Source organism: Porites lutea, chromosome 2 (genome assembly GCF_958299795.1).
Source record: "Porites lutea chromosome 2, jaPorLute2.1, whole genome shotgun sequence".
NCBI lineage: Eukaryota > Metazoa > Cnidaria > Anthozoa > Scleractinia > Poritidae > Porites > Porites lutea.
In genome coordinates, this window is record NC_133202.1 from 3,182,501 (window position 1) to 3,199,870 (window position 17,370).

The 17,370-nt window shown below is 37.9% G+C and overlaps 4 protein-coding genes across 4 annotated transcripts in view; 3 read left to right on the forward strand and 1 right to left on the reverse strand.

The window, feature by feature from the left end:
* The window catches only part of LOC140927425 (cytosolic iron-sulfur assembly component 2B-like), a 4,672-nt gene extending 1,017 nt beyond the window's left edge, over nt 1–3,655 (forward strand). The window contains exons 2-4 of the mRNA XM_073377072.1: nt 527–733; nt 1,808–1,853; nt 2,649–3,655. Of these exons, the coding sequence (XP_073233173.1) occupies nt 527–733; nt 1,808–1,853; nt 2,649–2,746 (351 nt within the window). The 3' untranslated portion in view covers nt 2,747–3,655. The remainder of the gene's footprint in view (nt 1–526; nt 734–1,807; nt 1,854–2,648) is intronic.
* Nucleotides 3,656–4,162: 507 nt separating this feature from the next.
* On the reverse strand, nt 4,163–8,770 carry LOC140927423 (ankyrin and armadillo repeat-containing protein-like). Its single transcript, XM_073377071.1, has 2 exons — nt 6,101–8,770; nt 4,163–4,921 (listed from the first exon to the last, which is right to left on the reverse strand). The coding sequence occupies exons 1-2, from the start codon at nt 8,344–8,346 to the stop codon at nt 4,723–4,725; spliced, it is 2,445 nt and encodes an 814-aa protein (XP_073233172.1). The 5' UTR covers nt 8,347–8,770; the 3' UTR covers nt 4,163–4,722.
* A 1,687-nt stretch (nt 8,771–10,457) lies between these two features.
* On the forward strand, nt 10,458–11,502 carry LOC140924951 (octopamine receptor beta-2R-like). Its single transcript, XM_073374927.1, has one exon. It carries the CDS (start codon nt 10,458–10,460, stop codon nt 11,478–11,480), a length of 1,023 nt encoding a protein of 340 aa, XP_073231028.1. The 3' UTR covers nt 11,481–11,502.
* A 4,050-nt stretch (nt 11,503–15,552) lies between these two features.
* Nucleotides 15,553–16,476, forward strand: LOC140924962 (dopamine receptor 1-like). Its single transcript, XM_073374934.1, has one exon. The coding sequence runs from the start codon at nt 15,553–15,555 to the stop codon at nt 16,474–16,476; it is 924 nt and encodes a 307-aa protein (XP_073231035.1).
* Nucleotides 16,477–17,370: the final 894 nt, after the last annotated feature.

A 17,370-nucleotide genomic window follows, 5' to 3' on the forward strand; every position in this document is an offset into this window, starting at 1 on the left:
TGCATAAAATATCTCTATCCAGTGGATAGCGCAATTGGTTTCCCTAATACTTATCCAGTGGATAGTGATTTATCTGGTGGAGAGTGCTATCCAGCTTTTGAGCAGCTGGGGCTTGGTCTGAAAATGGGTATGGATTTTAAAGGCCAGCTCTGAAAACTGCTGTGAAAAATGACATTTTGTGGTCTGAAATAGGGTCAGGATTTGGAGAACTGGGGAGCAAACCTCCATCAAAAATTCCCAGGAGTACCCCCCTGGGCAAACCCCCGGGCATTTGACTTTTTTGAAAAATTTTGGTCAAATTCGATATGTTGGCAGTTTAGATGGTCAAACACCCCACCGGCCAGTGCTTCAAAAAGCGTCAAATCCCCCACCCACCAGGTATTAAAGTGATGTAAATATCCTACCAAACACAACCGAAATATATATCTGGTGGGGGGTGAGGAGGAGGGGGGAGGGTGGTGGTGGTGTTGACTGGTACATAAGCATAAATAAACTCTAGGGTGCAGGTTTTTCCTTGACTGGTTTAGATCTCATTCGTTCCATCAATGACCCAGAACACCCCCTTACGCTTGAACAGTTAAACGTTGTTGAACAGTCCTTAGTGAAAGTGGATGATGACAATGATTATGTCAAAATACAGTTCACGCCTACAATACCACATTGCAGCATGGCAACACTCATTGGATTAGCCATTCGAGTACAGCTTCTCAGATCGCTGCCTGACAGGTTCAAGGTAAGTTAACTTCATGATAATTTACTGGAATTTTAATAACATTATTACAAGGCTCATTCTCCAACAATATGAATGTAGGAAGCAAATTTGTATATCAGCAATACTAGCAGCAACGTTTTTATCAGTAGCCTCTTAAAACTGCTGCTTTGTAGACTGGTGTCAGGGAGATGTTAACCCTATAAGTGCCAATAGTGACCAACAGCAATTTTCTTCGCACAACATCCATACACTGTCAACAGATAACGTTATGACAATTAATAAAATGATCACTATAGAGAAAATTCCATGACCTTATATCAAATTCTCTCAACCAATTCTTAAAGAAAATGTATGGATATCAGTTTGGAGAATTTGTATGTGGATATTGGGGCTTAAAGGGTTAACAGCTTTTCTGATGAGAGTACAGTCAAATGCCATTAATACAGACACCAAAGGGGGCCTGCCCACAGAAAGTATCGGTATTCGAGTGTCCGTATTAAGTGGGTTGAATCTAGTGAAAATTTGAGGGCTTTATTTGCCCAGAAAGAAAGTGGATTAATTTAGGTTTTTGGGAAACTGCCCATCTACCCCTTCCCTAAGCCAACATTTTGCCCTAAGTGAGAATTAAATGATAATGTTGGCTTAGGGGAGGGGCAGGTAGGCAGTTTCCCAAAAACCTAAATTGATCCAAGAAAGTAAGCAAACTGTCGGTAATAATGAGTGTCCGTACAGTGAGGTTTGACTGTACGATGAGTCAGTCTTTATTAGCTGTGTTCTTGGGTATTATCACTTTTCTAACAGATTTTTGTTGTCAGTTATAAGTATTGGTCAAATTGCATCATCATTTTACAGTATTTTTAAAAAGCAGCGTGAAAAGAAAGTAGGGTCCAATAGCCCGGGGCTAGTGGATTTTGCTATCAGGCTAGTGAAATCTGTTTTAACTAGCCCAATGGGCAAGTGATGTTCTTTGAGGAATTTGAAAAACAGAAGAAGTGTGAAATCAATTCTGCTTTTGGGGCTAGTTGAAATGATGTCTGGGCTAGTAAATGATCTTCTTTACACTATGAAAAGTGGCATTTTTTTTCTTTTCAATAGGTTGATGTGAGTATTACTCCAGGAACTCATGCATCAGAAGATGCAGGTATAAGCCTTTTAAAAAATTCATCATTCTAAAAACTTAATTCATGAAAAACATGACAAAATACCAATAAATATTACTACTTTGTTACTACAAACTACATGTGCAGGTGCTAACGTTATTATAGAACATCTTGATAATGGTTTTTTTGGTATAATTAGAAGTCATAGAGCATTGATGATTTTTACCTCTCTCCCAGATTTTCAGCATGTAAAGAAAGTGGTGTCTGATAGCCTGGGGCAAGTAGATTTTTCTATCCGCCTAATGAATTCTGTTCTCAACTTGCCCAACAGGCAACTGAAGATTTTTGAGGAATTCAAATTACAAACATAATCAATGCTACTGATCAAAAATTCTTTTCGGACTAGTTAAAGTGGCTCTTCGGCTAGCACATGTTAGCTACAGCTTGCCTGTATGGCGATCTGTACATTAAACTGATTTTCTTTGCACCCTGGTTTTCAAGATATTACCGGGCATCTAACATTATAGGATAGTGAGATCATGTCCATTTGATCTATTAGCTTTTAAACATTTAGCTTGAATTCCTTAACTTTACGCGTAACACCCCTTTTTGTAGCGTAATGTCGCCCCTCCCTGGAAATTCTGCATAATTTCCCAATATTTTTGGTACCCTGTTAGAAGGTCTGTATTCAACAATTTAGTTGTGATAAATTTGGTACTAAATGAAACTATTATCCGTTTACAGTGCACCATAATCAACATTGACTTGTTGTAAATTCAGGGACTAATCTATCTTATTACCTCATTATTAAGTTAACTCCCACGATTTATTTACAGTTAACAAACAGCTGGCTGACAAAGAAAGGGTTGCTGCAGCTTTGGAAAATACTCACTTATTGGAGGTTGTGAACCAGTGTCTTGCAGCGCGACAGTGATATCTGTGGTTTTATGGAAGCCAGTCAGTCGAAACAATGCCGCTAAATCATAATTTTCTTCCTGTAATTATGGGTAGTCGATAAGGATAGGATTATCCTCAAAGTCAGGGTTTTAAACTTCATATCAATGTCACATTTTAAATACTTGGTAATTATGGAGGGATCTTTCTAAATTTCCCCATAACTTTGGTCAATAAGTATCACTGGGATGGTGACAAGGGCCGACCAAGATGAATTCCGATGTCAACACAGATGAAGTGCTGAAAGATGTTTCCATTTTGAGACATCGTTAAGAAACAGTGTTCTCTACTTCCATTTTGGCAGTGGATTTGCCAGTCGTGACAAGGACACAAAAGGTTACATACCATTGAATAAACAGTGGAACCTGGTTGACACTGACTTTAGGCCACAAAAGGCTTTGAATAGAAAAGCAAACACACCAACCATAAATATACAGTCGACTCTCTCTTAACGGACACCTCTATAAGACGGACACCTCTGTAAAATGGACACCTAGAGTTGGTCCCTGCCTTTCTTTCCTCCCTCTATTTGACTCTTTATAAGACTGACATCTCTCTAAGATGGACAGCTAGTGCCGGTCCCAAAGGTGTGCATCTTAGAGAGAGTTGACTGTATCACTCCTTATCAGACAGCTTGTGATGATACATGAGAACCAATATGGAAACCATACAAAAAATGAAGACACTTGTAAATAAATTTATTTCTTTTCTACATGTACTTTCATGAATACGTGTGGATAGGTAAAACATTTTTTTGTGCAACAAAATTATTTACAAACATGTATGTGTACAGTAATGTCATCTGATAACTACATGTACTTGATTTAACAGTCTTTTGTGTCCATCTTTTGATTAGTTTTGGTAATTAAAGAAAATACTGCATGAGAAACCTCTGATCTGTCTTTTCTAAGAATATAAGATATAAATTTCTTATGTACTTTACTTCTCAGTTTCCTTTGTCTCTTACCCTAATAATAATCATGATATTGTTATACATGATCATGAACGATAAATAATTTATTGTGGTTAGGAGACACGGGAAATAAAAAATCAACCTTGGTTATGAAGTTTAAACCTACTTTTGATTTTGATCTACAACATAGTTAAACTAAAATTTAATGTAGGTCAGAATGTTTTCAAACCAGTTTATTTCAGTACAATAATATTTAATTTATGCATACGGTACTGATGCTGCTGGTGGTTTGAAGTTATTTTGACCAAAATTCATTTTAACTTTTAACATTAACTTCACACCAACAATAAAGTAATTTCTGTTCATATCTTGTGCCTTTCTTATGTATTCACACAGAACTATCTCACTCTCACATGTCAAAGAAGCAAACACACTCTGCAAAACTTTTCACAATACTTTTTTGCATTGATCATGGTTGAATGTTTCCTTACAGACTTCTCTGTAATACAGACTTCGCTCTTTAATGGGCAGTGCTCTTGTTCTCAAAGATAACAAGTTAATTCATACAATTCATTCCTCTATATTAAATTATTATACAGTCTCAGTCCATAAAAATGCCAAACAATGTACTTAGCCAATATCCACCCTTCTTGACCTCTCGCTTGGTCAAGAGTGCATATACAGTGTCAGACTCAATCATAATACAGTTACCTGAATCTGTTCTTTTGAAGTCTGTTTTAACAAAGTTTGACTATAATCAATATAATTTCTTTATTGTCCTCAATATACAACATTGTACCAAAGAATTCAATGCTCAATGAAAGTGCTTTTTTGTACAATGCTGTAGCTGGAAACCAGGTAGAGTCGAAAGGATGTTTCCTTGTCTTCCTTTCTACATCCTTCATTATTCATAATAGAAATCACCCCCTACTCAAAATGCTGAAAATTGCACTTCCTGACCTGTAGATTTTGGAATGTTGGCCAGAGAATCTCTTCCACTTATACAAATGTTACCTCCATACAGACTATAGAATAATGTAACATCATGCTATTGGAAGGCGAAGTACTGTTCCAGTTCTTAGACTTGTAGAAGCAGATATCTTTCTTTCTGGCATTCCATCTGATGCCATACCTCCAGGTGACTCATTTGTGCTTGCTATGGTGAATGCCTGCTCTGCATCTAGGGCAAAGTGTGCTGTTACCATTTTCTTTTCCACAGAAAGCAACTGGTCAGTCTTCTTCCTAAAAATGCCAAATTAGAAAAAGGATTTTTACTGACCAAGAAAATTGAGAAACAGAGTTGTTTACAGTTCATGCTTTCACATGACAAAACAAGATTTTAATAGGGGTGCTATGTGAAAAATTTCATAAGACAAGCGTGAATGAACCCGTAGCCTATTCTTGGTCAGCAGTACTCTATGAAATGTATAGCAGGGTTTTTCCCTAATCTGTCCACATTCTTGGGATACTCATGTTGTACCGACTAATATACATGGTGTTGAGTGTAAGGTCCGTCTGATGTCACAGTAATCACGTCAATGCACATGCAAGAATCATTGTTCGATTTGCAAGCCCACATAGTTCTGTACCAAATATGAGGCTTTTCAATTCGCCTTGCCAGCTGGGAATCTATTTACGTAGGAAAATGAAAGTAGAGCCCGATCTCAGCTGAGTGCTGGACGAGTGATTGGTAAGATACGAGTGTTAGCAAAGTCTTGAAATCCATGTAACTTAAGTTTATTCAGGTTTCACTCAAGTGCATGGTTTTTGCATTTTTATAGGCTTACATTTACAAGCATGTGATGTCACTTGTCATCTGAAAGCTTCAATAAGCTTCAAACTCCAGTGGTAAACTAAGATTTTTTCACTATTTTCTTTTGCATATCAACGGCCTTTGGTTATTCAAGATGGATTGATTGAATACCCGATTGAATATTTAAATAAGACTTCGTGCAGTCGTGACTGTATACATTGTGTCATACATTACTGTTTTAATTGTATCTTTGAATGTGAAAAGAGCTTTCTCTCCACACTCCTCATCATCACTCCTCAGGCTAATTGTAGAATGAAATCGTTGAATTAAATATGAGTATTGTTTACTGTGTTGTTCAATTCAGTTTCTACGTGCATGTTCCGCAGCATTTTCTTTTGTTGACACTGAAACTAAATTCACATGCAATTATGAAAGCGGTTCTAATCAATCACATCTCTAAGGTTAACCCACATTTTCACCCGCACTTCCTAACCATGGTAACTGCTAGTAATAGAATCTTCCCAGAAACCTAGGTAAACTACATTTTTTACCCCAAATATCCTTGCATCCCACATTTCACAAACCCTCAAAATGTATGTGCACCTCCCCATGATAATCATATTTGAGCACCTCCTGGGCCACACCCAGTACAAGATAAGAAAACTCACGTGATGGGTGGAAGACCAATCATCTTGCAGTGTTGCCATCTCTCCACAAACTGAGGTGACAGCTTGACCTTTCCCGCATGAAACTGAATAACTTCATAGAGAAAGGGATCATGACGACAAACCCCTAGGAGCTGCCTCTCACCTATACTGTCATAGCTGAGATAACCAAGGGCAACAGAGGCTGCTGCCTGAACAGTTTCATACTGGGACATCAAGAGTTTCCCTAATAAGGGAATTGTTCCGATGGAGATGATTGCACCTGGGATGCCAGCTCTTGTATGGGCAAGGCCACCAATGAAGTTTGCTGCAGCTGTTTGAATGTCTTCATTGTTTGAGTTCAGATGCGAGACTAACAGCTTTATTCCTGTGGCAGATGTTAGTGACTGATCTTCATCTGGAATGATCCGTGATAAAACCACTACTTGAAAAGCAGCATACGTTGACTGTTTCTCATTCTTGGACTCCAAAAATGGGAGAAAAGCATTGTATCTTACACCACCAGACATGGCAATATTTCTTTGATTTGCAACATTGTTATAAGCAAACATGGCAAGTGCAGCTCCTGCCAAAAGATGGACCTCTTCGTCTTCATCATAAAGTTGTCTTAGCATGTGTAAAAAGCTGAAATCTTTGTGATCTAAGACAGCTTTCATGTTAGCATTATTACTCAAACAAACACAGCCCAATGTGTACGCAGCCTCAACTTTGATGATGTCCTGACGGGCTTGAACCATGTACCTGATCAAGAATTTAAGGCCACCTTCTTTGGTCACTGCCTCCTGATTGTGGACATGAGGTCTGAACCCTAGACAGAGACACAGTGCACGTAATGTCTGCAGCACACTGCGAACAATATTACCTGGTGTGTTAACTTTTCCCAAAAGACGAACTAAAGGCATAACACCATTTGCCTTGGCAATTTCATCTCTCTTGTTTCTCACACCCAGAGCAAGCACACCCAATGCCTCGGAACCAATGAAGTGTAAGCTTTCAGGTAAATTCTCAGAGAGAAACTCAATGAGCAAATTGATGCCTATTTCAGCAGCAATTGACCGTCTTTGGGCATTTTTTGCTCCAGCAATAGCCCAAAGGGCTCCTGCAGTCTTTGTTCTAAGATCCGCTGCTCTTGATCGCTTGAGCAACCTCATTAACACCATGACACAGCCATGTTCTGTTACAATACTTTGATTACCCTCATTACCATCTGCAAGAGCATGAATCCCTTCTACTGCAGCAAACTGGCATTCTCTGGACCGTACACGCATAAGTTCCATCAAAGGCTGCACTCCATTTTCAGCAACAAAAGCATTCTGGTTACTTGTGTGTTCAGAAACAAGGGCACTCACTGTTTTGGCTACTGCCGATAACACATGCTTGTTCTTAATCGCAGTCAGCAGGTTAACTAAAGACTTCCAGATGTCCTTGTTACTTCCAATAGAAGTTTGTATCTCTGCATTTGAACTTGATAAAACTCTCAAAGTACTCAAAGCAGATTCAACAACTTCTTCGTCATCACTGAACTGAAGTAACCGTACTAAAGAATCAATACCTCCGTTACTAATCATGGCCTCCTTATTCTCTTCACAGTATGCCAGTGCTTCGAGCAGCCTTGTAGCTGGTAGGTACAAATCTCTCGGTGTGTCGTTCAGTTGTAGAATAATTGGCGGCACTGATCTGCAATTAGTTAATTGCTCACTTCCAGCTGGGTATCTTACCACGTTAAGCAGCACTGATAACGCAAACACCTTCGATTCCTCACTTGACAAGGCATTTTTCAATAATCCGACAATCGCTTGAACACCTCCAGCTTTCAGGAAAGATTCTAAATATAAATCAGCATTTTCTTCAGTTGTAAGTTCCACGAGAGCTCTTGCACAGGACGTTTCTAACTCGCTTTGGGGCAGTCCCTTAATCAAATTGCTCCAGACTTGAAGATCGGGACTGTTCAGATTCAAAAGATACTCCAGGACTTTTATGTGGTTCTTTGACGCTGCTAGTTCGACAGCTCCGTATAGATGACGATCTTTGGCTTTCAGATTAGCGTGCAACTCCTCTACGAGAAGTTGTACAGTCTCGACGTGCCCGTTCATACAGGCTAACAGAAGAGGGGTTAGTTGTTGTCCATCTTGCGTTTCTAGTTCCAGTTGGTCTTCCCGTGACTTTATAAAGCGATTAACACTTTTATAATACCCATTGTACGCGGCATGATGCACATGTGCCCAGCCATTTTCGTCGAATTCATCCATTACTTAAGTTGACTTCAAGCTGCTGTACACTGTAAATATAAAGCAATGTGTACGCAAACAGAAGGAACAGCGCTGCTCTCACCAATCAAATTTTCAGTAAGATAGATTGCTTCGCTCTTTCATCGCTTGTTTTGAAGAAGAAAGCTCATTTGAAGGAAATTACCACCGTTTCTGTTTGGCCTAGAAAACTCTTCATTACCTCTTCTTTGCGCCAAATTTCTCGATCTGATGATCGAACTGTTCAGTTGCTAACCAGGTTGCTACGCGCACGAAACGAAAGAATGATCGCAACAGAATTAGTAGTTCGATGAAATTTTCGCTCCAAACTGTGATCAAGTGAGTCGCGAAGTCAATTTGTGGGGCTTTTGTACCTAAACTGTAGGTTTCAAAAGCATAAATGCTGAAAAGAAAACAGGAAACAGTATTGAAACTCACTTTGAAGCCCTTCAAATGCGTGGTTAATTAGTAACCAGAGCAAAATCCTGATTGGACGGGAGTCTTGCTTGTTCTCTTTATTTTTTCCGCCTTAGCACAGGAACACCAAGCTAATCTTTCCCATTCATTTACTCAGTGGAAAAATACTCAGGTTAAAATTTGATCGTATCAGCGTAACATGAGATCAAGCCCAATTTTAGTAGCTTCTATACATTCTCTCTTACTATTTAACAAGCGAAACGAAAATAGAGCCTGATCTCAGGTTAGTATCAGCGGGGCCTCAACTTAAGGCACAGGTATCCCAAACTCACTATTAGAGAGGGCTTTTTAAAAATCGCAGAATCAGCCCAAATCGCTACAAAACGGCACAGGAATGCAAAATACAGCACATTCAAGTAAGTGTAACTTGTTTTTTTCTCCATAATAATAAAAGACAACTGAAATTTTTCTAAATTTTACTTTACAAGCCTTATAAATCGCTTCGCCCCAATTTTGTGGGATGTATTTTAAATTTTTAGCAAGTGTTAACTTTGTGAGTTTGGGACGCTTGTGCTTAAGGTGAGTGTGAAAAGTCTTACTCTTAAGTTCTGCAATCAGAAGTGAACAATACCCCCGTTTCACAGTGACCATGAGCTAAAAAAATTCCATGATATCTTGACTGACTAAATTTCAAGACATGTACCGACATAATTGAACGACGACGAGATCAACATTTTGTTCATTCATCGATACCGTGTACTGTTGAGTTCAAGATGGAAAACTAAAGCAGTAATGCTATCTAAAGATCTTGTTCAAACTTGAATTTTTTATTATTTTTACTGTTATGGCTTTCCCGAGAATAAAGGACCGGATAATCAATCATAGTGAGGAAGCAAGGATCTCTGTGACGTAAAGTAGGCATATTTTTTATTATTCTTAAAAATTGATAATATTTTGAATTTGTCAGCTGGAACAGCTGCATTATTCCGAGCTGATTTATTTTCATCTCATAAGTGGAAATTTATTGTCATTAGTACTGAAAACGATCAATTTTATGGTTGCAGTTCAAATTCCGTACTGCGATTCAGGTTCAACTATATGAAAAGAGCTTTGTCACTTTTGTTTAGAACACATTAGTGCCTTTTCGTCGGTTTTCTTTCTTAACGTTATCAACACAACCTCTTTGGCAATACAAAGATAAAATGATTTACGTGTGTCATCAATTCATTTATGCCGTCAAAGGAAATAGAAAATCAGAGCTTTCTCAAAGATTAAGGAAATTCAGAGCATACAATAGACGGCTGATAAAAAAGCTTCAGTTACAAGAATAGGCTGAATTGCAGTATGATTTTCACGGAGTATTTGCATGAGAAAGCAAAAAACCTTACGGGAGTCCATTTGACTTTTTTGTTGTGTGATTACGTATAAGACCCCGAATTTGTGGCCCAACCACATGCTAATCCTGCTGATTGATTCAAATACCCACTATCAAAACATCTTCAGGCGCACTGCAGCTGACATAGTCTCTTTAATGACGACATAAGTGGGTACTACAAAAAAATCAATTCAAGTGAGATCAGTAGCGGATGTTGATGAAAATACAGGAGTGAACTGGTCACCCTGATACCCCATTATAAACAGTGTGATATGTGTTCGAAGGGCAGACGACACAGAATGAAGTAATTAAAAAGTAAGCGATGTCTCCCGAGGATTTTGCAACTACAGCTTACATGTTCCTGGTCTCAGCTGTGGGTTCGGCGGGAAATGTACTCGTCATTTTAGCCATTGTGCACAAGCGAAGGCTGAGGACGATTCCGAATTACTTCCTCTTCAATTTGGCCGTTTGTGACTTACTCAACTGCTCTTTGGCGATTCCACTGCGTCTTGTGGAAGGCTTTCAACCTGGCTCGATTCCTTGTAGTGTAGTGATAGCCTTAACTGTACTTTTCGACGGTTTGTCACGATTGAACATAATATTTATTAGCATTGACAGATTCATAGCGATTAAGTATCCTCTCGGGTATAGCTTGTTTATGACACACAAAAATGCAACTGCTTTAATAACAAGTGGATGGCTAATCATGGTCGTCTTCTCCATTCTGCCAGTTATGGGTGTTGGTTCTGCCCCAACGGAGATCCTCTCTAACAACCAAGGGCTGTGTTTCTTCTCGACCAACCTGTCCAAAGCATATCTGCTGGTTTTCCTCATAGCTCTCTGTTTGCTACCGCTGATTCTAGCCACGCTGATCAACTTTTTCCTTCTCAAGACGAGCCACAGGCAAATGAGAGTGATTCACGATCAGCAAGCAAACATAGAGAGTAGGACTGTCGAAAATAACAGCCTCGAAATCAGTGCCACGAACACAAACGTAACATTCTCCACCAACGGTGAAGGTACATCTAGTCTTGAAGTTCGACACTACAAACGCAAAATATTTGCATTAAGACAGAGAAAAGTTGTAAAAATGGTTATAATTTTAGTTGGTTTATTTATTATCCTCGTGCTTCCCATCACACTGATTGATCTTTTCAGTGCTTTTGGAGAGTCTGGTGTACCGCCTTTGGTCGCTAAGATAGCAGTGTGCATGATCTATACAAACGCTACTGTTAACGTCTTTGTTTACGCCGGGTTTATCGGGGAATTTCGACGAGCATTTAGTCAATTAATTCGAGCTGGTAGAGCACGGTTTGTAAGCCTTTTTCAATTTGCTAAATGTTGATATTTCGTTTTATTAGGCTCTTTTTCCAGAAAACTCTTCATTCCAACATAATTCCAACTGAACACACTCATAATTTCGAGCCATGTCTGTCAAAAAAATCTAAAGTCTGTTCTTTCTGACGTAAGCTAACGAATATATATTACTGTATATAAGTATAAAAGAAATATATATTGTTCTAGGCTTCAGAGATAGTTCTTCGCTTTATTGTAACAATAATGTTTCGCATCGGGTCTAAAATGATCACACTCATATATACATTGTACGTATAAATTTAGCTTATGCAAACTAAGCTAGAAAGCTAGCGCTTTTTGAGGGATGCGGTACACTGTAATTCGTCAAAAGTGTAATCAGCGCTTGAGTTTCAACTTGTAAGAGTTACGTTTTTCTTATTACAGAAACTCTAGACCTCTTTTCAGCAGCCTTTGTGACTTTCTAGGTTTTAGAAGTTCCTCTGCACTTTAATACTCCTGACCAAAAAAAAAGAGTTCAGGGAAACATTACAGTCTGCGAAAAGAGTTGATGCCACGGCCCTGCGTGAGGTTGATGAACGGAGAAACGGAAGTGAGAAATAACAATAATACGTAATAATATTAAGAAATTTAGTCAAGAGAGAATGAACTCATTTTCTCATGGTTTAGTGATTTTTTTTCTGCTGCAACGCAACCGGGACCACATTAAAAACGATCTACCGGTAATTAAATGTACATTGTAACAGTAAATAAGAAATCATGATAGCGCTATCATTTCATACTGTGAATAAAGATGCCAGTATTTTGTTTGAACTAATGATGACTCATATTAGAATGTTAATCATATTCTAATTAGAACAATGTGGTTATACAAAGCCCGAGCGAAATGATCGCATTTCCTGAATGCTGGAGGGGTCTCTGAAAAAACACTGCTCGCGCGTTTAACTACCGTAGTAACTGCTTTCGTCGACCGGTTGGTGAGGGCTCCTTTATGACGAACTCCGTTTAGATTCTTTTAGGTCATCCTCTTTTTTTTCTCCGTTTAGCGTCGTCCGACCGACCCAAAATTTTTGGCATTTCAGAAAAAAAAAAGTAACCACTTAGTTAAACCATTTTTCTCTTGAAATAGTTCTTTTAATCTGAAAAATCGGAGCATAGTAACAGCATAGAGAATAGCAGGAACATTTTTTACAGTATATTGTGTATTTTGTTAATCCAAATATGTAAATGTTGACTTTTTACCGTCGGCCTGGGGTACCAGGGCCTCCTATTCCGAGACTTCTTATGATTTTTTTTAGGTTATTTTTTTTATCAATCCGACCGACCGAGCCAATATCAGGAAACGCGTTCGAAGCTAAAAGAAAAAAAAGGGGGATGGCCTTATCTAGGAATAGAGTTTTGCATTCTGTCAAACTATAGAATTTTAAAAATATGCGGAAAAAATCATTTGTCGTCAATGTTAAAACTAACTTGCTTGTCCAAAATTGTAGTAATTATCTTTCGAAAGTTAAAACTACCTTATTCGAGGGTCTGAATGGGGGGGTCCACTTGTCGGTTGTCGGTTAAAATTCAGTAACTTTGTCGGTAGTCGGTTAAAATTTTCGATCTTTGTCGATAGTCGGTTAAACTTTTCGATTTTTGTCGGTTGTCGGAAAATCTCAGTTAATAAGTAAAAACGCTTGTTAATTATTAATATTTTTTTATGTATTTCACCCACTTTTCAAGACTTTGATCCCTAAGGAAATAGTAAAACTTGTAAGAATGCCTCATTTGATTGCAACTAAACAGTTCATTAACTCTTGTTTTTTTATGCAACATGATCGTTTATTTCCATTGTTTGCCAAATGAATATAGTACTGATAAAATCATCAAAGATTTTATTGTAAATGCGAACTTGGTTTTCCTGTCGACTACAGGGCACAGTAAAAAGTAATGAATGAATTAATTAATTAATGGACTCTACCCTTTTGGATACTTAAATTACTTTTAGTGAAAAACTGCAAGGGGTGACAGGCTGCACATCTATCCCTCTTATGTTTTGGCTCTAACAAGTATGTCCTTTGCCATAATTTTCCTTTCTCAAAGAAATAGCACTTCATGTGGTTCTTTTAAATTTTGGCAAGGTAGTGGTTGAATTGGTTTTGTATGAGATTCCACTTTTTCATTAAAGCTTCTTTTATAATAGACACTAAGGGCTGTATTGTGCCACGAAAGGCAATATTTCTTCTTCTTCCTTGTTGTTTTGCGTCAGGAGAGCTGCCTTCCTTTCTGTGAGTTTTACTTCTAATAGCAATTTTTCTCTCAAAATTGTGTGGCTAGCCTCTGTCCATCAAGCGCTTTTGAAACCCGAAATACTTCCTCAGAGTTTGTTCGTAGGATTTTCAAGGCTTCTCGTTTGTCAAAGAGGCGCTTTAACAACTGGTGGATGATAAGAGGTGAAAATGTATATACTATAAGGTTTCCATTTGAAATGCGTCTTTACGTCAAGGATAGCTTTTTCTCATTTTTCGCTGAATGTTCTGCCTTGGTATACAACCGTTTCTAAAAAGAATGTCTTATTTTCAGATATTTCGGCCGTGAATTTCATAGCAGGGTGATGTAAGTTTACTTGTTCCGCGAAGAAAGCTACTACGTCTGGCTTACTTATCATCCCATAGGAAAAAATGTCATCTACGTAGCGTTTTCAAACAGTTGGTTTAAAGACGGTTTTGCTTAAACTTTGTGTTTCAATATATGCCATGAAAAAGTTGGAGAGGAAACTGCTGTCTTTGTGCTCATCGCGGTACCGTGGGTTTGTAATGATAGTGCTTTCCATTAAACGGGAAAAAATTTTCTTTGAGGATTAATCTAAGCATTTCTCGGACCGAAACAAGAAACGTTCGGTTTTTTCGCCTTTGACTTTTCAATAACATTTATAAAGTCGGTAGCATCTTTAAGGTATGTACCTGTATTAACAAAAAAAAAAAGAAAATTATTTCCCTTAGGCCATCTGATGAGTCATAAATTTAAAGAGGTTACTTCCTAACGGCTAGAAAAAAAATGGAAAATGCTCTTTTTTCTGAAAACAAATATTGATAATATCAGCCCATGTCGGTAGTCGGTTAATATTTCAGTTTTCCTGCCGGTAGTCGGTATTTTTTTACTCATTTTGTCGGTAGTCAGTAATATTTTTTGCCCTTTGTCGCTAGTCGGTTAACCCCATTCACACCCTCTTATTCGTACTCATTAATTTCGCAGTTTTAACGAGATATTTCGCGGGGTTTTATTTTCGAGATTTCAACAGGTAAACATGAAAAAAGGGCATTATATTTCTCGATTTAAGCGTTCTCAACTTAATTTTCTTTCTTTAAAAAGTTTGGACCTAAAAAAAATTGATATATGCAATATACAATTAGCAGTATAAGTCGCGATCGCGGATCATGAAGTGCAGCCACTTGGGCTTTTTGAATTTCACGCTAAGTTAGGCGTAGGTGGTGAGTAATAATTAAAAATAATGGCTTCCTTCATCTTTTCTCTTGCTTTCTTTTCCTTTCACTAAAATAAAGACATCAAGGGATTAAAAGTTACAGGGAAAACAAAGAGTGATCTTTTTTTTGGTGATTTTTGAACAACAGAAAAAGTTCAACTCGCAAGAATGGGCCTAAGTTGCAATCCATTTCCATCCTGGTTTTCAAAGCCAAAGACATACCCTTAATATATAGCTTAGGTAGAGAGGTAGCAGAGTTATTTAAAATAACCATACACAATTATTCATGGTCTTTCTTTTTCAAGGTATGCTTTTAGGACTTGAAAGAGGCCAAATATTCGTTACGCAGTTCCATTAATGTACCCATTAGGTAAATAGCCTTGTTAATTATTGTCAGCTGAGACCATTGGTTGCCCTAGACTAAACTCTTAAACAATAAAAACAGCTGAAAAAAGCTGTTTTGACGTGATTTCGGAAAAATGATGTAAGGCATAAATTCGCTATAGACTATAAACTCTGGTCAAGGCGGGGAAAGATAGTTAAACAAGTCATAACAAGACAAGAGTCAATAATCATGAAAAACTCTAGTCAAAGCGAGATTCTTACCTTACAGGGGAGAACAGCATTTGTTACATTCATGGCGTTCATCTCTGTAGCAGGAGCACTTGCAAATGCTATGGTTGTTTTGTCCATCTTTATCAATCAAAACTTAAGGAACAAGACTAACTGGATTGTTCTCAGCTTGGCCGTTGCTGATTTTTTGGTCGCAACTGTTGCAATTCCACTTCGACTGCTAGAGGGAATAAACACTTCAAGTACTGTGTTAGTTTCTTGCAATGTCGTCCTCGCGTTTAGTATTTTATTCGATGGCGTTTCACGGCTCAACATCGTGTTAATATCTTTTGATCGTTTCATTGGTGTTAGGTTTCCATTTTTGTACGATAAACATGCGTCAAAAAGTGTGATTTTGATTCTCATCGCAGGCTTTTGGATTGTGATGGGCGTGTTTGCCATCTGTCTGTTAAGCGGTGTTGGATTACGGGATGGCAAAGAGGATTTCAAAGAGGAGAACGCGTCGAAAATCTGTTTGTTGTCGAGTACGCTGTCCAAACCCGCAGTTATGGCTTTCACCACGGGATGCTGTTTATTTCCTCTTCTTATCGTAATCCCTGTAAATTGTTACCTTGTGAAGAAAAGCCACTGGCATGCAAAGAAAATTCGAGACATACACAAAGGCCTACATGCCAATTACAGCCAAGACGAGGTCGAAACGAATTCAAGAAAACAAAGCATAGATGTGGTTATTCGACAGAGAAAAAAAGCCAAAATGGTCGTAGTCCTAGTGTGTTTATTTGTAGTACTCGTCGCTCCTATAACCGTTATCGATGTTACTGAAACATTGGGAAACTTGAAAGTTTCTCCATATTTGTCCCAAACGGCTGTTGCTATGATATACTTGAACACTGCCGTCAACGTGTTCGTGTACGCAGCGTTCAGCAAGGCTTTTCGAGAAGCATTTCTCAGAATATTTGTTAAGTGTAAAGGGATTGTAAGAAGATAGAAGTAAGTTTTTTAATGGAAACCACAAGTAAAATCTCAACAATAAAATCCGCTTAGTTTAAGTGCCACACAGTATGTACTGAAATGGAAACGTGAAAAAAAAAAAAAAAAAAAAAAAACTGGCCATTTTTTTTGGCAAAGAACTCCTAATATTACCATGCGGTAAATATTCGTGACTGATCATTTAGTATGCGTAATTTAAAATATCTGTATTTATCTTTCTCTTGGTTCCGACTACAAAAGCTATTTAAATAATATAATGATTTGACCAACTTCTTTAAAAAAAGCAGCAAAGGAATATTTGACAGAGTGCATGGCTTGCCAAGATAAGATAACACATCAGTAGTTTATACTGAAAAATTTCCGACAGGTTTTGAATCATGATCAGACTTAGCCAATGATAAAAACTCATGTTTAAATGAAAAGCGCCATGAAAATTACATAACGAGATAAGGATGAAGTTGACCGTATAAAAGGCAAACAAACGCATTCAAGCAAGAGTTATTGAGAGCTAGTGAAAGACTGATTAAACTTGAAACTGAAGTGAGCTGTATTTACGTTCGTGCTCATTATCTGAGGTTCAAATGGCTTATGTAGTTTATTGTCCACTTTAATAAACCTTTAAAAGGTAGCATAAGTTCATATTAGCATTTAGAAAGTATTAAATATAAACTAAAGGTTCTGTGAAGGATTTAGGTGATAACCTGTTATGAATTATTGCTAATTTGATTCAGTTGGGACTGGTTCTTGATGAGAGAAATTTTTGTTCGTTTTAGATTATGGTTTGGAAAAAATCAACGGATGAACCTTTAAGCATAAATAAAGTAACCACTTTCGCGGAAAAAAAAATTAATTCACAAGGAGAAACTACTTTCACCTGCCCCGGTTAAGAATA

What these genes read in the sequence shown, in the direction of transcription:
- LOC140927423 (XM_073377071.1), bottom strand. Translation starts at nt 8,346, where the DNA reads ATGGATGAATTCGACGAAAATGGCTGGGCACATGTGCATCATGCCGCG. An exon ending in ATTGGTCTTCCACCCATCAC is followed by an intron (nt 4,922 to 6,100) that starts GTGAGTTTTCTT and finishes TGGCATTTTTAG; the next exon opens with GAAGAAGACTGACCAGTTGC.
- LOC140924951 (XM_073374927.1), top strand. Translation starts at nt 10,458, where the DNA reads ATGTCTCCCGAGGATTTTGCAACTACAGCTTACATGTTCCTGGTCTCA.
- LOC140924962 (XM_073374934.1), top strand. Translation starts at nt 15,553, where the DNA reads ATGGCGTTCATCTCTGTAGCAGGAGCACTTGCAAATGCTATGGTTGTT.